Source organism: Etheostoma cragini, chromosome 17 (assembly GCF_013103735.1).
Source record: "Etheostoma cragini isolate CJK2018 chromosome 17, CSU_Ecrag_1.0, whole genome shotgun sequence".
Taxonomy (NCBI): Eukaryota; Metazoa; Chordata; class Actinopteri; order Perciformes; family Percidae; genus Etheostoma; species Etheostoma cragini.
The window spans coordinates 22,402,819-22,423,557 of record NC_048423.1 but is presented as its reverse complement, the minus strand read 5'-3'; the positions used below and the strand labels follow the sequence as shown (position 1 = coordinate 22,423,557).

Sequence of the window (20,739 nt, the reverse complement as noted above, 5' to 3'; positions counted from 1 at the left end):
GTTCTAAAAAAGACGCTCAGAATGTGAAGTGTATGGTAAAGCATATTCTTAAATAAAAAGATGTTTGAGATAAATTAATCTAAATATATTAAACAATATATCGGCCCCAGAGTCCAGCTAAAATGATTATATGATTAAACACTAGTTGATTGACAGAACTGTAAAATTTGAGGACTTTTTATACTTTAAGTACATTTTCCTGGTGATACTTACATACTTTTGCTTAAGCATTACTCTTAATGCAGGACCTTTATCTTATAACAGAGTATTTTATAGTGTGATTTTACTACTTTTACTTAAGTAAAGCATCTAAATACGTCTTCCACCACTGGTGACATTGGTGTTTTTGAGAAAGGTGAGCTCTTAACATCTTTTTCTTTGAGTTACAGGAGTATAATCAAGCCTGACATGTTTTCCAGGGAGACATACTGTACAGTGTATAGAAGTATAAGTTCAGAGAAGTCGAATAAATAACTTGATGTGCCCTCTGTCCCCCCGTGTCAGGTCGGGGTCGTGCTGCACTACTCGTCTCTGTCGACCATGCTGTGGCTCGGGGTGACGGCCAGGAACATTTACAAACAGGTGACCAAGAAGCCTCCGCAGAGCCAAGATGGTGACCCGCCTCCCCCCCCTAAACAGCCCCTCTTGTTGAGGTAAGCACAGAATGTCCTTGCAAAACATGTCACACTGCCTCGAGATAGAAAAGTACACACACAGCTCTGTACAGTACTGTGTGGGCATACACTCCTTTTTTCTAAATGTCACAAGCCAAAAACTATTTTTTATATATTTAAGAAAGACAAACAGCAACAAACATCCACAAACAACAAGCTAAAAGAGATCTTTAACAATATAAATACTTATACTTAAAGTACTTATTCACTTTCCACTGCAGATTTTTGCCATACAAATATCGACCAGTCTCTTATTTCTAGTTGCATCTTGAACTAAGTGTGGTTTAAGTGTTTTGAGTCATGTGTGTGTTCATATGTCATAGTCTCATCTTTGTGTGCAGGCGTGTGTTTATCAAAGTATTTGAGCGTATGCGTATTTCTCTTTAGGGATTTGCTGGCTCATGTTTACTTTTGGACGGCAACAATAGCTTAGATGAGTTATTGCACAGATATCCACAGCTAGTTTGCATTCTGTCAAGCCGCTGGCTTTGTTCATTCTTTAGTGACATAACTGTCAGGTCTTCCTTTTTGTACCGTTTTGGCTCTCCTTGTGGATTTACTTTTGTTAGAAAAATACATTTTTAATCTGAGTCAATGTCAGCCATGAGCGAAGAAGTTAGGTTTTGAACGGTAATGACTCAGTTAATGTGAAAAGGAGTCTGAGAAATGCCCGAGATTAGAGGAGCCGAGTTAATTCCTTTTAATTAGTGAGATTTATGATCTGAGGCCTATTTAGCTCAGACTCACCTGGCGATATTCAAGCAGCAAACTGCTGCTTAGCAACAATAAATTTGACAGAGAGAGGTTATAACACTGACGAGCATCTGTCTAAGGTTTCTGTCTAACATCTTTGATCCCCATCCACATGCGTTTAGGAGAAAAAAGTACATACTAATAAGATTACAATTTTAACCACAGATCATAAATAGCCTAAATGTGTTGTCATGTTAACCAGAAAGCTACCAGCAATAAAATGTTTAGTGCACATTCAATTCACAAATCAATTTTATTTATAGGATAAATCCATAACAAGAGTTATCTCGAGACATTTTACAGATAGAGTAGGTCTAGACCACACTCTATAATTTACAAGGACCCAACAGTTCTAGTAGTTTCCTCCAGAGCAAGCAACAGTGCGACAGTGGCGAGGAAAACCTCCTTTTAGGAAGAAACCTTGGACAGACCCAAACCCAGACCTAGACCCAGGCTCTTGGTAGGCGGTGTCTGACGGGCTGGTTGGGGTTAAAATGACGAGTGGCAATAACAGTCACAACAAATAGTAGTTTTTTGTAGTTCATGACATAGCAGGGCACTGTGCGGCATTACAAGACACACCAGGACTTAGCAGGGCACCGCACAGCGTAGCAGGATGTAACATGGCATCGCAGAACCTGTAGCAGGACCATGGCGACAGCTGCTACCATGATTTTGGAGCCTCCCTGATCCGAGGAAACATTCTGGGGGAAAAAGAACATAAGGACTCTGGGGAATGACTCCCCAGAGCTAGGTTAGTAACAAGCATTTCTGGGACATGGATGCACATAAATGAAAAGATAGAAAGATGGAGGAGAGAGGAGCTCAGTGTGTCAAAGGAAGTCCCCAGCTGTCTAAAACTATTACAGCATAACTAGGAGAGACAGGGTAAAGAGAGAAGCCTGGTCGAGCTAGAACTCTCCCCAACCGGATCGGGCTGTATGCCCTGCCTCCCTCTAGTTTTATTATATTATTGATTATATGTGGAGAAGGTGTCTGCCTCCCGGACCCAAACTGGAACCTGGTTCCACAGGACAGGAGCCTGATAGCTGACCGCTCTGGCTCCCGTTCTACTTTTAGAGACTCTAGGAACCACAAGTAACCCTGCATTCTGGGAGCGTAGTGCTCTTGCAGGGTTGTAAGGTACTATGAGCTCTTTAAGATAAGATGGTGCCTGACCATGAAGAACTTTCCACACCTCTTACTAATAGGAGTCAGCTGGGACGCCTTGAGATTGTAGGACAACTAGTTAGCAAGCGAGTAGAGGGGTCAACACAGTTAAAAGGGAAAAGTAGTGGATAAACATCTGAAATATTTAACCACATCTAAAGGCTGAACAATTATGTAATTTCTAAAATGAATAAACGTTTGAAATTGTTCTCTAAAAGTAATGTGTAAACAGTCATGACAAAAAGCTAAAAGTAAGCAGTATAAATAAATACGTTTAAAGTAAGGGCTAGGCCTAAACGCTGGTCGCTAATTGTATAGACTAATGGATAAAAACTAATTGATAAATTGTGGAAATGGGTAGCTAAAAGTAACTTAGTAACAGTTGAAATAATTCCAGATAAACCTAATGTACGGCCACTATTAGCCGAAATTATACTAAGTAATGGACAAAGGGAAATGGCCAGTTTCAAGTGGAAGTAGTAGGAAAACTTGACCAAACCAACCTGAGCATTAAAAAAATCAATTGCATGGAAGAAATCTTGTAAAATGATCTTGTTTTTATGTTGCGTTACTTAACATCCACTATGAAATTTAACCCTCATGTTGTCCTTGTTTCAAATTGACCCGTTTTCCTATATAAGTGTTGTTTTTAACTACTCAAAATAACATGATTGATTCCACACATCGCTCTTTGGCAAATACACATTTTCATTAATTTTGCGGCGTCTTATTCAATTTTATAGAATCTGAAAAACAAGTTGATTTTGAAATATTATTGAGTAAAAGTCGACATATTCCAGTCTGTGATTATCCATCAACATACTTTCCTTTAATTTTACTAAATATCTAAATATTTCCTAACTCAAACATGAGGTATATTTTACTATAATGAGGTGATGATGGTGATATGGTCAATGATGATTGACCATATATTCCAAACATAACTGTAAAACTAAAGTTAATAAGTTAGTGTAAGTTACAAAGTGTTGAAACTACAAAAAAGTGTCAAACATGGAGAAAAAAAAGAGACCAAAACGTAAGAAAAAGTAAAAAACATTGATAAAAAGCATCAACAAAAGTGTTGATTTTCAATATGGACAGGAAGACAAGACAAGGGTTAACTGCCATGGCCAGCTTTGGAACATGACAGGTTGCATTAAGTTGCTAATCTCATATGGATGCGGGGGTTCTCCAGATAGTGCCCTGGATCAAGGTACTGGCTCAGATCTGGAGTTGGTCCCCGGGGGCTGTAAATGGCTGCCCACTGCTCCCTCGAGGGGTGGGATATATGCAGAACATGAATTTCGCTACATGTAAAGTATGTGTATGTAAAAGTGAAGTACCTTTACATCAGACGGAAAAGGTTAGGAACCACTGCTCCAGCCTGACAACGTATAGTTTTTGTAGTTTAAAAACCTCAGATTCTGCAGTTTAGAAGCAGGTACAGATTCTTGCAGGACAATGTGTAGAATAGCAGATCTGTTTAGTAAATGTTTTGGCTCATTGATTCTGTTTGGCTTCCTGCTGCTCTTTAAGGCAAAAAGAATGGAGGACAGATTTATGCCAAGGGGGAGGAGGAAGGTCGAGGTAGCATATGACCTAAAACCACCTGTTACCATGCCATCACCGCCCCCACGCCATAAATAATTACCTCAATCACCCGAGAGGCAGCCGAGCCAGGAGCCTTATCACAAATCTAAATGCATTTAGCTCTTTGACCCGTTAAATTCCTATTCGCTTAGACACACACATCTGATTGAATTTCAGAGTTTTGTTATGTCTCTTTTTTTATCTTCCACTCATTCTCCACTTCATTTCTTTTCTGCTTGCTCACGCCATTTGGCACGTTTAAGAGGATCAGCTTTTGGACGCACCCGGGGCTCGGGCCTTTTTCGCGGTGAGTAGGTGCCGCGTGAGCTCTTCTGCACGTTGCAACTGTGCTGCAGAGCTGAACTCCAGGAGCTCTGGCGAGAAATCCCTTTAAGAGAAGGTTTGAGAGCAGAGATAGGGAGGCAAACATAGTGCACCGTAACAAATGCCTGTTTGTCATCTAATCTTGTATTCGGTTTGGGAGAGTCATTTCCTCAAAGCTGTTGGAATATATCACGTTCCGTTTCGGTTGCTTGAATTTTCTTGAATATTTTGAAGACGATAAAGCCGAATGACCCCAGACAAGAAAATGATTTGGAATTGCACTGGATATGAACCCTACTTAGAGCAGCTACTCACTATTTGCTTTTAGACTTACTTTCTATGGGGTGTTTTAGAGGATCATTGGGACACCTAGAAGTCACATGGACATTTATCACCCATACACCTACAACTAATATCTATAAAAATCTATAAATGAGCAGTGTCATATAACTGCCATTACTTCAACAGGAACTTGCTGAATGATGTATTCCTGACTGAACGCCACTGAGGATGAGGATCCCCCTCAACACTAAGCAGCACTTTCCTCGCAAACAAATCCTCAGACACCTGCGTGATTGGGGGTTTTAATACGGAACCTTCTCGAGGCTCTCCCATCATGCACCGCTTGCGAATGAGATGATTTGTCTGGAGGCAGACGAGGGGATCGTGTGGCGCGGCAGCCGAGTTGATCCGCAGTGATTGACCGTAATGCTCCCTGTCAGACAGGCTCATGGAATGAGACTTAGCAGCTGGAGACAAATCAATTTCCCCTCTGAGAATCCCCCCCCCCAACTGCCCTTTTCCTCCTCATCTTACTCGTTGCCTGTCCCTTCGCTCCTGACAGCATCTGATGGCATACCCAGCAGACCATCACACTGACCTGTGTCAGAAATCTGCTACACTGCGTTGGACCACACACTTAAAACGCCTCTGTGCGTGCCATTGCCGTTTTTGACGATTTTTACACACTCAAAGTGAGTAACTGTCAATAGACAGTGGCACCAAAACCTTAACCTTTTGGAACCATGCCAAAACAAAGGCACCAAAGGTACAAACTCATTTTCTGCTTTGCACTTTGCACGTCTTCATTAAAAACGATGTATTTGTTCTGCACTGGCACAATCTTTCACAGAAGCCCGTATGAGAAAATAGGTATACAAAGAATTGAAGAGAGCAGTGTTGTGTATAAAGTACATCAGTGTGTTGTTGCTGCTTTGAAAGAGTAATTCAAGTGGTGCATGTGCGCATCATTTTATTGCCAAACTACCAATTTGATAAAGGAGTGTTAGATTTTGACTGCAGAGTTTGTGTCATTTTGACATAGAGGTAAGATACTTATCTCCAAGTGTTGTGTGAAGAGTTTTTGCCACAATGAGCCACATTCCGCACCAAGTGTGAAAGCAATCGGCAAAAACTGTAACCGGCAGTCATCTGCTGTGATGGGTGCAGATCATTCCTCTAAAGCAACACTTTCCTTTAAAGGAACATTTATCTGCAATATGTGTTGAATTTTACCCTCAGTATTTCTCCCCTGCAGTTTGAGACACAGAATAAAAGTCATGTCACATAGATATGTTTTTCTCTGGTTGGGAGGTTTTAGAAAAGCTATTCTTAGCTGCCGTAAAAGGAAATGGCTAGTTTGAGCGACTGGTGATGCATGAACTATGAGATATGTGTATTAAAAAATGAAATGGTCCACTGAGGTAGAAATCACAAAATGACCCAACACCACTGGAAAGAAGAAGATGGAATGAATATACTAGACTGTTTAAAGCACTAGCAGACACAATGGGTTTACTCAGGTGAACCCATTTTGGCCGCTTGTACCCTGGATCTCGTTTTTTCGGTCAGGACCCAGGCGGTATGACCATAGCTTTTCATCACAACGGTGCGATAAATTGAATGTTATACCGAACCCACTGCTCCGATTCTCCGACCAATCTCCTGCTATATTTTCCTCTCACTCGCGAATAAGACCCCCAAGGTATTTAATCTTTTTCACTTGGGGTAAGGACTCCCTACATGGAGTAGGCACTCCATCGGTTTCCTGTTGAGAACCATGACCTCAGATTTAGAGGTGCTGATCCTCATCCCAGCCGCTTCACACTCGGCTGCGAACAGATCCAGTGAGTGCCCGGTTGACAACTCGGTTCCCAGCAGAACTATGGAGTCCCCCACTGGAGCCCCATACAGGATTCAATTCAAGGTCTCCAAGAAGGCCGAATACTCCAAACACTAGTTGGAGTTTTCCCCCCCACAACCCGCAGGCGTAGGGAGGACAACGTCTCGTCCACCGGGGTGAACTCTAACGTAGCAGCGCTTCAGACGGGGCCCCAGGCTTTCTCAGGGCAGGTTAACTTCAACTATCCTCAATTACTCATGGGGTTTTTTAAGCCATTCTTTGTCTTTGTCGGAAAGGCTCTTTTACTTACTTTTTGATATATTTTTTAATATTTTTATTTTTAACTAATAGTAAGAATCAGTCAAAATCAGTCAGTATTGACATCCCTAGCCTACAGTTGCATACCCATAAGCCTATGGCCTGTGATGGAACTATAAGACCATCCGTTGTGCCCAGCTGTGCTATGTATATATCCTGGACCAGGTCCATAGAGAGGACAGTTCATGGTAAGAAAACAGAGGACAGTGCATAAGCAAAGGAACACGGAGGGGAGGGAGTCACTGTAGCTGCTGGCTAAAAGGCACTTCAGGGTCTATTTATATCAGATGATTGCTGTTCCTAAACTCACTCCAAAGCACATGTCTGCATACGCAGCCATTTTATTTGAAGCCTTTTTTTCAGTAGAATGGCCAACAAAAATGTATGTCAAAGTGTGCAAGACATTGTATGTGTATTCACACAAGAGTAAGTGCATTGGATAGAATTTTAATGTGAAAGAGCACAAAAGCAGAGCTTCATGTAGACAGTCGTTTGATCAAACATGATATACATTTTTTGCACGCACTCTTCGTGTTTTGTCGGGCACAGGCCTGTGGGAAACACGGGCCGGGGATAAAGGGCCATGAGGCTTCTAAAGCACAGCGTGCTTTAACATCCACTAGTTCTTCTCATGTATGCTTATCTGGCTGAAGGCTGTGTAAATGGCTTTCTGTTGGAGGAGAGTACCCCGGGGAACCGTTCCACTCAAATACAGTGACAGGCCGGTAATGCCCCCACACCACCCCTCCATCCACCTAACCAGCCCTCGCCAAACCAGCCCAGACAAACATCTTGATTGTAATTGAATTTTTGGGCCGGGTGCTTTGTGACAGAGGACAGATTGGGAGAGAGAGAGAGAGGTGGGGAGGGGGGAACTGAGGATGAAGATGGTGGAAGATGAAGTGGTACAAAGGTTAAAGCAGTGACAGAGGTTGAAATTGAACTGGAAGAAAAGGAAATAGGAAAGTGCTATGTAGGAAAGTGGATGACAGTGCAGAGAGAGGGGACAAGGACAGCTGCTGGGGATTAACATTGTTCCTGTGCTGAATTCCTAATGCTCATTAAATGTATTCTGTGATGCAAGTGTATTGTGCAGACGCTTGCCTGTCTACCTGGAGAATTAAAAAGTACATTCACTAGGCGGCAGATGAGGGACTAATCATTCAAGGCTGACACCCAAGTTTGCACTAGAGTACGTAAGAATGACACCACATGGCGATACCCGAAGGGGTTAAAATAGTGTCGTCAACATATGTGTTTAGAACCGAGATGCCCCAACTCTATTTTCCTAAATCTGTGTCATGTGGGGTTTGCCATTGATTCCGATGCAAGAAGTGAACGTGAACGCAGATTATGATGCTTCTTTTGTCCCATAGTCACCAAAGTAAATAGTGGACCCAGTTTTTTCACAAGCCCGAATTCCAGAACATTCTGACACTTTAATGGTATTTTTCAGGCAATATCAAAAGAAAGGACATATCGGAAGAAAATTTTCTTTGGTTGAGACATGTTTCTGTCTCAATAACAAACTCTTACAAGATCTGGCAACACATACCACCAGTTCAAGGTTTGGACACACTTTCTCATTAACTTGAATGGGAAAGTAACTTGAGTGGTACTGTGTGAGCTAACGTGATCCAACGTTCGCAAAACGCCCAAACAAAACAAATTGTCACGTTGCTAAATATGTCATGCCCGTTGAGGAGACAGGAAGTGTGTACCGTTTAATACCATAGGCTCAGCATATAATCTTCAGTTATAGAGAATCTATGAAATTTGTTTGTCTTCCAAACTCTCTGCCACTATTGCTAGTGATGGCCAAATGAAGCTCAGTGAACCAGTGTCTTTGTTTTCAGAGCCCACTAGATGGCACTGTCTGTTCAACAAAGTGTTGAGAATATACTGAATTGCAATGTCTTTTGCCTTTCTCTTAAAACCAAGAGCGCCATCTAGTGGGCTCAGAAAATAAAGACACTGGTTCACGAAGCTTCATTTATCCATCACGCACTGTTGCTGCTGACCTTAACTTCCCATTCTGCATTGTTGTCTGAAGAGGCTCACAACCAACCTCAAAACAGGCCGAGCAGCATTCACCCAAATGTCTAGTAAAGGGCAGTTCACTGCATTTGCATTTTTTGAAGCAATTGGTAAACAGCACGGAACAGATAAGCTTCCACTTTATCAAATGCAACAATCCACACTGAATCTGAGAGATTTGGGAACGGATTATCAAACTGACTACAGTGCATGACGGTCAGCGCATCGGTGAGTAAACTCAGGTTTTCTTTTTTACCAACATTAACCACTTTTTTTACCTTTTGACATATTACTACAAAGCAATCAGCCAATCACTCACCTGCTGATCTTGATCAGACATACCCTCACATGTCTCGTATTGTCATCAGTTAGGTTTTAGATGACGGTTTAACCAACGCCTTACTCATAATCTAGGCGGGAGTCAGTTTCTGACGCTCAGATTGATGCTCCACGGACTTCTTTGTCTGCATCAGATGTGTGTTCCTAGTAAGACTGTGTTCACACTAAACATGATTGCAACAGTTTATAAAGTCTTTAGTATGAGAAGAGGAGAGCATTGCTATTGAAACCTGTCTCGGAAATCCTCCCATAATAGAGATGGATTTCCCAATGAGAGAATTGTCTTCCAAGAGTTTATTGAAACATTCAGTCAATCGTTTCCAAATGGACCTCTGAGCTTGTTGAGCCGAGAGATCCAGTATGAGCTTCCATCGTTTTTGGTCCTACAGCCGCGTGCGTCACAACCGTTCACCCCCGTTCAGCAATTGCTAAACAGAATTACTTATGTTCATTTATAGATGTTTCTTTCTTCCCTAGGCCACTAACTGCCAATAACTAAAAGTCGAAGGCCACACCTTTGTTTTCAATCAAATTTAAGAGCAACATTTCACCTCTTTGAGAATCAGCAGTGGAACTATGTCACACGAGAAGCAGAAAAGACAAAGGAAGGTGCAATAGGGCATAACTTTGTTTCTTAGATTGTTTCATGGGCTTTTTATGGCCTTTAAAGGTCCCGTAACATGGTGCTCTTTGAATGCTTTTATTCAGACCTTAGTGGCCCCATAATACTTTAGCTGAAGTCTCGTTCATAGAGACCTTAGTGGTCCCCTAATACTGTCTCTGAAGTCTCTTTTATATAGACCTTAGTGGTCCCCTAATACTGTATCTGAAGTCTCTTTTATATAGACATTAGGGGTCCCCTAATACTGAATCTGAAGTCTCTTTAATATAAACCTTAGTGTTCCCCTAATGTTGTATCTGAAGTTTCTTTTATATAGACCTTAGGGGTCCCCTAATACTGAATCTGAAGTCTCTTTAATATAAACCTTAGTGTTCCCCTAATGCTGTATCTGAAGTCTCTTTTATATAGACCTTAGGGATCCCCTAATACTGAATCTGAAGTCTCTTTAATATAAACTTTAGTGTTCCCCTAATGCTGTATCTGAAGTCTCTTTTATATAGACTTTAGTGGTCCCCTAAAACTGTATCTAAAGTCTCTTTCCCAAAGTTCAGCCTTGGTGCAGAATTCCAGCCACTAGAGCCACTCCCACAATGAGCTTTCCTTAGTATGTGTATGTGAGGGTGAGGGTGTGACCTTGACCATCTGCTACTTTGCTTGTTTGAAAACCATGATTTCTCTCTCTCATGGGTGGGCCAAATTCTCTGGGCAGGCAAAGCAGAGAAAGGGGAGGTAACCTTTCACCACATGACCTCATAAGGGGCAAGATTGCAGATCGGCCCATCTAAGCTTTCATTTTCTCAAAGGCAGAGCGGGATACCCAGGGCTCGGTTCACACCTATCACCATTTCTAGCCACTGGGGGACCATAGGTAGGCAGGGGGATCTCATATTAATGATAAAAACCTCATAAGGTGAAATTTTCATTTTTAGTTGAAAGGATAGCTTGAGGACAGGAAAGGGGTGAGAGAGAGAGGGGACAACGTGCAATAAAAAGGGCCGCGGGTCGGGTTTAAACCTGGGCCGCTCCCAAGGACAAAGCCTACAGGGGGCACACACTCTACAGGGTGAGGTACAGGTCGCCCCAGAGCATGACTTTCAATCACAAACCACAACTACTTACTTAAAAATGTTTCTTCGTTTGTCATTCAAGATTACTGCAAAAATATTCCAAACTGAACTCAAAATGAAAGTTTCTAGCAGCATAAGTTGATTCATGTTCACATATGACTGTTGTTGACACCTGTGATGTTTTGCGAGTCAAACTGAATTTAAAGTCTGCGTCTCCTTCTGCTCAAAACCTAGATTTTCTTCACGTCTCCTGAGCTGTTATGATCAGCAGATGCCAGAATTTGCAGCAATGAGTGCTGACGAGTCAATCCCTCTTACATTGACAGGAACCAGATTTGTTTTCAGAGTAAAATTCACACTTGGGTTTGTGGCAAAGAAAACCAAACAGTGGGTGCGATCACACCAGTAGAGTGTGATCACAAACACGTTGACAAGCTCTAACGTCACATTTGAGGGGCTGGGGAGAGGATAGCTCACAATATGTTCTCCTGCCCATTCCTCAGTGTCCCTTGCGAATAAGTCTATAATCTGAACTGTGTTTGGATCATCTTGCTCTTGTGTGTCTGAAACTATTTCTCCGTCACATTTTGACAGTTTGCTGCTGTAATCCAGATGTGCGATTACGAATTTGTAAGCGCCTTTCCACGCCCTACATTCTCATAGTTTCTTATTCTCTTTGCCTCTGTTTGTCCTATCACCTTACAGATTTTATTTAGTCAGCGGTGGAGTGCCCCTCATCATCTGCGGGGTCACGGCAGCCGTCAATATGGACAACTATGGCAGCGGGGAGCAAGCGCCGTAGTAAGTTCTAAAATTGCTTCTGCTCTCTATGTTACACACTGTGTTGGTGCTTTTCAAAGGTTGCATAGAAAACGTGGTTAAAAAAAAGTGATATTTGCACTGTGTGCAGCATATGCAGGTATGCGGGTTAATGTTAATTTCCTTTTTTGTCTCAACCTGGAGCCTATTTTCCAATGCATTAGTGAGTGAGAACACTGTAACCATCACCCACCAACTGAGCTGCAGTGTAATCCCATAGGGCAAATGTGCATAGTCAATTTTGTTGTTTTACAACAAAATATGGATAGGATCCATACAGAGAAAGACATTTTGTTAAAGAGTCAGATCCTTTTTGTAAAACCAGAAACGGACGTATAATCGCCAAACCCACCAGACTTCATTTAAACTACCAATACTTCTCCTTGTGGGTGTAGAGATGGCATATTTCCACATGTAAAGGGATAAATTGCTTATTTCAACCAGACTAGAGTGGTAATTGTTGGAACAGTTTAATGAAGAGCGGGCGGCTTTTAATTTAATTTTGTTTTTATCTGTCAACTTTGAATGAAGTACGTTTTACGATTATGACATTACTGTTTATTTAAATGGAATCTGGTGGGTTAGGAGAAAGCGATTTCGGCGATGTTTCATGTTATATGAAAATGATCTTACTCTTTGACAGAAAGGTCGATTAAAACTGCACAATTGATTAAGAACTTACCTTGTGGCTTTTTTCACTGCTGCTGAATGCAGCCACAAAAACAAAAGGAATGAAAGGTCCCGGTTGAGAAAAACCGGGACCTTTCATTGGGTTTCATTGGAAACAACTGATAGAATGTTAACGTGTGTTGCAGCTGTTGGATGGCATGGGAGCCCAGCCTGGGAGCCTTCTTTGGCCCCGTGGCCCTCATCGTCCTGGTGACGTGCATCTACTTCCTCTGCACCTTCATCCAGCTGCGGCGACGCCCTGAAAAGAAGTACGAGCTCAAGCAGCTGACGGAGGAGCAGCAGAGGCTGGCCGCGGTCGACGTGCCGACCCACTGCCACCAGGGAGCCGAGCCCGGAGCCCTGGCTGCCCCGCCCGGTGGGGGCCACTGCCCCGCTGGCTGCCCAGGGGTTCCCATCAACCCCGCCCTACTGGCCAACGAGCACTCCTTCAAGGCTCAGTTGCGAACGGCGGCCTTCACCCTTTTCCTGTTCCTGGCCACCTGGACCTTCGGGGCACTGGCCGTGTCCCAGGGCCACTTCCTGGACATGATCTTCAGTTGCCTGTACGGTGCCTTCTCAGTCACCCTCGGCCTCTTCATCCTCATCCATCACTGTGCCAAGCGTGATGACGTCTGGCATTGCTGGTGTTCCTGTTGTCCCGGACGACAGGCCAATGCCTGTTCTGGCGCCCGGGCGCCTGCTCAGGCGCGACCCAAAGTCAACGTGAATGGAGACACCCCCGGGCATGGCCACAGTCACGGCCAGTGCCACCATGACTCGCCATGTCCGGGTAAAGCACTGACGAGCTGCAGCCACGGCAGTTTAGGTCGCTGTAAACACGCCGCCCTCCCGCCCTCGCATAATCACGTGACGTGTCTGGCACCGGTGATGCCGTGCTGCGCCGCGCTACATAGCCAGCAGCTGATGGAAGAGGAGCCGGCGGCTACACACGTGCTGCTACATGCCGATCCGGAGGGCTACCGGCCGGGGATCCAGTTGCACCCCTGCCTAAAGAGCAGCACCAGGACTAAAGGCCGTCACTTCAGCCGCCGGGCCGGCGCCGCAACTTGCGGAACGGGGAGTGAGCGGGAGTATGCCTATCACATCACCTCCAGCGTGGACGGAGGGAGCGTGCACAGCTCACACACTGACAGCCCCCACAGCACACACGAGCGTCACGCCCACGTTTGTCCACACCTGTCCCACAAAGACCACCAGGATGGGCATCACACATGCCACGCTGCAGCAGCTGCGACGCACGCGGCCCTGGCGTGCCATAATCCCTGCCACAGGCACATCTGCTGTGCCAAGGCAGACCTTTTCCCTTCTCTGTGCCCGGCAGAGGCGGGCGACGCAGGCGTTTTCCTGTGCGGCTGTGGCAAAGTTGCCGAACAGGACCCGACGGCAACACATCACCATCTGGAGATGCACGCCCCACGCAGACAATCCTACCCTCAGAACCCACCCAATCAGAATGGGATTCTAAAGGGGGGGCTGCACGAAGGACTCCTATACACCTCAGACAGCACAGGGAATATACGCACTGGACCCTGGAAGAATGAAACTACTGTGTAGTGTGGGGTGCCCCCTGTCTTGTCCCGCCAAAAATTAACCCTTGCCACCCTTTCTAGAATAAAAAACAAAATGAATTGAACTACATTTTGAACATCACAATCAGCGTGGGATATTTTTATTTCAATGTCCTCATGTTTTTATGTATGCTGTTTTACTGTACAGAAATCAGAATGCTCCCTGAAGAGCGTCCATACACAGAACAGAATCTCCTCCATCAAGAATTTATGGAACACGTGTCACATCATACCATCAAATGTAATTGAAGATATTTCCACTGTTTCATATTACTACATCCCCCTCTCTCTCTCTCTCTCTCTCTACATATATATAGAAAATGAATGGTTGTATGTCTGAATATGTGTGTTAGTGCTCAAAGGTAACATGCTGAAAGATTTTTTTTTACACTTTGAATCCGATCCAGTACTTTAAAGAACTCTTGGCATCTATGTTTTAGACAACTAAACCAGCAATTGTAGACATCATGGGTGTTTTCGCCATTCAGTCAGGCTACTGTGAACATCTAGAGATTTTCTAAATAATATACAAAGATCCTTTCGCTTGGTTGGATGCCAGTTGAGTTGTGAAAATTCAAAAGGAACAGAAAAAGAGAAGTGATATTACATGTAAGCGTCCTCTTCCAGGTTGGTGTTAACCCTGCTGTCTGTTAGACGTCTTCACTGTTGTGTTTCTTTTTTTCTGGACAGATGTAAATAGCGTCGGAATCAACAGCAACATCGTTGTGAATAGAGAGTTGTTGTCATTGAGTCATTGTTTCCAGTCCAATTTTTTATCAACACTGTGCCACATAGAGCCAGGTCTCTCACAGGGAGTTCATGGCAAAACCATCGTGCAGTTTTATTTATTTCAGCTCCGCTCTGCAATCCGACATTATAACATCAGCATATGTAAAAATCAAATGTTTAAGGAAAAAAAGTGCGTGAATTTGATTATAGAAGAAACAACATGCAGCTTTGGGAATCCTGCCTGTGACTCCTATTTTTGACTTTTAAAGGCAGGGTTGTTAATGTTGAAAAGGACCGTAAAATGGAAAAGTAGATTTTCCTTTAGGGTTCATCCGTGAAGAGAACACCTCTCCAAAGGGCCAGATGCCATAGAGGGTGTGCATTTGCCCACTAGAGTTAGTATGAAAAACTGCAGTCAGAGAGAGAGAGGGAAGGAGGGATGAACCCTAACCATAACACCAGACACTGGTTTTCAGACCGCCGTCCAACACAGTAAAACTGCACATTTTAAGGTGGCCTTTTATTGTGGCCAGCCTAAGGCACACCTGTGCTGTAGTCATGCTGTGTAATCAGCATCTTGATGGCACACCTGTGAGGTGATAGAGACTCGCTAACACAGATTTAGACAGATTTGTTAACAATATTTGAGAGAAATAAGCCGTTTGTGTGCGTAGAAAAAGTCTTAGATCTTTGAGTTCAGCTCATGAAAAAGGGGCAAAAACAAAAGTGCTGAGTTTATAATTTGGTTCAGTATATATATATATATAACAAACAAAGTGTAAATTGGTAAATGTTACCAATCCTGCCTTTAACAGAACTTAATAAAACATTTTGCACCGACCTCACCCACTATTAGTTAAAGCTACAAAATGACACATGGCAAAAAAATAAATCAAAAAAATCTAATTTTTCATTTGTCTCATAAAAGCCCCAGAGCATGCATGCCTTGTTGTCCGTAGCAATGTGATATATTTTAACAGCGCCAATGTATGCCCGTCCATGGACTTATTATTTGACACGACTGCCGCAGCTTGCCATGTATCATCTTTTGTCACAGTCTTGGATTAAGCCTATTTCCCAACAAATACTGTTTTATTTCCCACTGGTGATCTTTAGATTTATTCTGGAATCCCTTCCAGAAAAATCACAAAGCTCATGGTTCTGCTTTGGTAGATAACTCTTGTCAGGAGAGGCCAAGATTGAAGTATGGATTTTTTTTTTTTTTTGTTACCATGAAGGTCACATTCTTCTCTTTGAACAATTACCACTCAAAAGAGAAGGCAAAACAGCCTCTGTATTGATTCAGAAGCACTTGTTTGTTGTTTTATGAACGATGATATTGAGTATGACGCTCCAGAAAAACATACATTTTGTCAGAAAAGCCACATTTAAAAAAAAAAAAAGTACACCCAAGCAGCGCATATAATCTCCCAGCATACCCTGCTCTCGCAAAAGCCCCTCGGCATGCACATCATCTCTTCATCCATGTTGTGCACCCTTGTCTGTGTATATAGAATCAGTTTCTGCAAATTTTATATGAGATTTAAGCTATTTAAGAATAAAATAAGTCTATATGTAAAGAAAGTTGTATGGGGAAAAAAGTGACCTCTCAATGTTAATACTCAGTATCTGAGTTTAGAAATATGCTTTTTGTTTTCTAACGTCTTTTTCCATTGCAACTTCAGTTGTCTTCATAAAGTATGCAGACTCGCCGTGTGTTGTGAGTTTATCCTGTCATATCAGAAATAGAAAATGCACTACTCATTAATATCGCTTGGCCTGCCAGAACAGAACTTGTCACTTACAGTATGTTTATTAAAGAAGTGTTTGTTCAGACAGTGACGAGAGAAAAGAGAAATATTAATGTGATACTCCCTTTATCTAGATGGCAGGCTTTAAATAGCGAAAGGAGGCCCTAGTGGACATCAAAGATGATGCATGAACCTCATTACTTTGCACAGTTATTTCCAGGGTCTGGACAAAATGGGATATTATGTGCCAAACTTTTGAGTTACAAAAACAGTGGCCCCCAATTAATCATACAATGCGGGCTCCTTTGAGCCACCGTAGATGCTGGCTGTCCGTGGCCCTGGCTTTACGGTTATTGGAAAGGGATTTGTAACAGTATCACAACAAAACATATGAAATCAGCCTCTCCCTCTGAAGCCACATTAAACAACAACAACATGGGGCTAGGTTAATTGCTGTACAACATGTCTATTTGCTGGTGGTGTGTCTTAAGAGCAGCCTGAGCTTCTCAGTGTCTGTGAGACAATGTGTTTTTGGTATCAGGGGCCACCGTAGGCCAACCCCTCTGTTGTCATCCGTCGCAGATGTACTGCCCTAAACGAGCTTGCTAACTTAGTTCTCGGCTCACCAGACGGCCGCTGGAATATTCACCTGTGGTACTGTGACAAAAACCTAAAGCCAGTTTTCACTTTTTTCTACATTGACACAGATTCCAATAAATGTATTTTTTCACCATGCAACGGATGAGAGCATCTTTGGTGTGTGTGTGTGTGTTGTTGAACTAGGTTTGTGGGGTCCAAAAACCGGGAGTCCAGTATTCTTGTGGGGTACCGACTGCTTTGTTCGGCCAGAACGCTGGAAACCGCATTTAACTTCCATGACGATGAATCTTAGTGGAAGAAAAAGCCAGTTTCTTTTCTTGTCTCAGTTCTCATCGTAATGTTTATTTCTTCTGACAGCATGATGGAGATTGAGATGCCTTAAGGAGCCACCCCAGGGGAGGCATTCAAATGATAGTAGGCTTGTGTGTGTGTGCGTATTGAGCACATGTACATATACATGCACAGGCGTCCACATGTGCCCACATCACCCAGGAAATGAGACAGTGTTCCGCGCATCACAAATCGCACCCAGGTTTGACAGGCCATGAAACGCCTGGGTACATTTAATATGCAGCTGGATTCTTTTTTTCTTTTCTTTTCGAAGGCCACAAGGCTCCCCCCCTCCTCCAATCAGATTACTTGTCTGTTTCAAAGCCATGTGAAATGTCAGAGCCCATCTCCCCTCTGTCTGCTATGAAAACCCAGACTGAACATGAGTATTGCAGCTGTCCATGAAAGGTGAGCCAACGTCTGAAGACATTTTATTGCGTGTCCTGCAGTGCCAAAAGAGTTGCAGTGGTGATTTTATAGATAACGAGGATGATGCCATGGCTGCTTTTAATGACATCATTAGGGGGGGTCTTAACACGAATGAGTGTGTTTTCGTTTTTCCAGCAAAATGCCGTCACTTTCATCCTTAGCGCAGAGTCAGAGGAGCAAAAGGATGCTTCACCGTGTGGTTGAAAGACGGCAGGCCACGGCGGCAGGTCGGACTGCGGTGGTTGGTGAAGGGACAAATTGGTCCAGGATGGCATCTGTTTCATTAAAAAATAATTTGGCTTTAGTAGCACAGATGTGTGTTTATGATACAATTAACTGTGTTTCAATTTCCTGTTGTATAAATAGGTTTGTAAGTAAAAACTGTGAGCAGAGAGAGAGAGAGAGAGTTGGAGGCGGGGGCTTAGAACTGTCGTACATATACCTACAAAAAGGGGTCCACTGTGCACCGCATGTATTCCACGTATTCATTGCTTTATGCACCACAGTAACTTCAGCAGTATAAAGGCCTTTTCACATTGAGAGTGATTGTTGTGCCTCGTAATTCATCGTGTTTCTGAAAACTTTTTAAAAGTCCAATTGCATGACAATTTCACTTTGAGGTGTTTTTTTTAAACATTAATATGCATTCCCACAGCCTGCCTATGGTCCCCCAGTGCTCTGCCTTTGAGAAAATCAGACAGGCTGATCTGGAATCTTCCTTCTTATGAGGTCATAAGGGGCAAGGTTACCTCCCCTTTCTCTGCTTTGCCCATCCAGAGAATTTGGCCCACCCATGAGAGAGAGACATCAGCTTTCAAACAAGACAACTAAGGTCTATATAAAAGAGACTTCAGATACAGTATTAGAGGACCACTAAGGTCTATGTAAAAGACTTCAGATACAGTATTAGGGGACTACTAAGGTCTATATAAGAAGAGACTTTAGATACAGTATTAGGGGACCACTAAGGTCTATATAAAAGATACTTCAGATACAGTATTAGGGGACCACTAAGGTCTATATAAAAGAGACTTCAGATACAGTATTAGGGGACCACTAAGGTCTGTATAACAGCATCCCAAGAGAACCATGTCATGGGACCTTTAAGCGACAAATAGGCCATATAGTTGCTTGATCTGTCTTTTTTTTAGATTTGCGTCTACTTCTATTGGACAGGTTCGTTGCGTTCAATGGATTCACTTGCATAAAGATGGGCATCGGCCAGCTTGCCGTGAAACTGTGGCGATCGTGTTCGTCAGGAATTGAACTACACAAGCAACACGCATTGCAAATCATTGAACAAGAGACCGATTCTTGCTGTTTGTGAGTTCTTTAAAATGTTATAGAACAGTTATCAGGACATAGACAGTGGTGCTTTTGCTTATCAGAGCATCGGTAATAGACTTGATTCATTGGGTAACGTCTGTACTATGACTAAGCTAATTTTGCTAAATTCAGCTGTCAACAATAAGCGTCCGTGGTTAGGAAAGACTAGTATTGCCCCTATTTGTCATAAATCAACTTACAATTAGGATGATATGATTACTGCTATGTTGGGACAAATGTTTTGCCGAACCAAAATCTTTTTTATTTTAGCTAGTGGTTTTGGGGCCTAAATTTAACTAGCCACTTCGTGAAATGGACATGTTATTTTGATTTATTGATTTATGTATAGGCCACGTTATTGTTGTTTAGTTCACCTACAGGTCACGATTTTCGAACGTAACCATTTTGCAAACTTCCACGACGCTGGGCTGCTCTGGGGAACGCAACAACGGGGAAATCAAACGCCACACGAGGGACGGTGACAACAACTCGCGTTAGGGGACGATCCGTGGTTGCTGGGGGACGCAACAAAGGGGAAAGGAAACGCCACACACCGGCCACAACAAGGGGACATTGTTGTTAGGAACAATAGAACGGTAATCAACACACAAAAATAAGGACATTAATATGACCTGTACATGAATTAATAAATAAAATAACGTGATGATTTCCCGAACTGCGTCATCACGTAACGGCCAGCTTTTGTTGGCTACACTCAGCTGCAACAGCCACTGGAAGGGCCTTCACCTGGCGGTGCTCTGGACCCGACTCAAAGCCACCTTTCGTCGGGTAAACTCAACCGCAACAGCCTCTAAAGGGACCCTCACGTACCGGGCTCCCAATAAGCTTTTGTCCACTAAATTTAACTGTAAAGAACGGTTGGCCAGTTAAGTTATCTCTTGACACTTGTTTTTGTCTTTCAATGACAGATAAGGGGATTTCTTTGAGTGTGTAGATCAACCTGACAGTGTGTGGCATGCATATGGATTATGTTTTGACACCAGTAGGTCCATGTATGCTTTGTTTTAGGTAATCACATATCAGCTTTAATTTTTTTTATAGGCCATGTTATCGTGTCTCCAAATGCCTTCAGCTTCCTCTCTTGCTCTCTTGCTCTCTTTTAACATCTCGCGTGTTAAGCCATTGTCTCTCCACCCTAATAACCACGCCTGCGCCAGCCTCGGTAGGACAAGACTTGTGATACGAGCCCGGTGATCGACATGCTAATGCCGTCCTTGACTTAAGTAACATGCCCGAGACTGACAGGGGCGCGACAGCGAGGCAGAGCCGCAGAGTGAACGAAGAGAGAGACAGAGACGGGGGATTTGGATGGATAGTTTGAGGCTTGCGGGAAGAAAGAAACAGAAAGGGTGAGGTGGAGAGATCAAAGAGGAAGAGAAGACAGAAAGAGGTGGGCAAAACTTCTTATCAGATATCATCACTCCGGTTCTTGGAAGCTACATTTTTAATGGGGGGTGTGT

General features: G+C 43.2%; 1 protein-coding gene across 1 annotated transcript in view; it reads left to right on the top strand.

Moving 5' to 3' along the window:
• Positions 1 to 16,417, top strand: part of LOC117960443 (adhesion G protein-coupled receptor A3) — a 185,161-nt gene extending 168,744 nt beyond the window's left edge. The window contains exons 17-19 of the mRNA XM_034898347.1: positions 505 to 653; positions 11,722 to 11,817; positions 12,651 to 16,417. Of these exons, the coding sequence (XP_034754238.1) occupies positions 505 to 653; positions 11,722 to 11,817; positions 12,651 to 14,079 (1,674 nt within the window). The 3' untranslated portion in view covers positions 14,080 to 16,417. The remainder of the gene's footprint in view (positions 1 to 504; positions 654 to 11,721; positions 11,818 to 12,650) is intronic.
• The last annotated feature ends 4,322 nt before the right edge of the window (positions 16,418 to 20,739 follow it).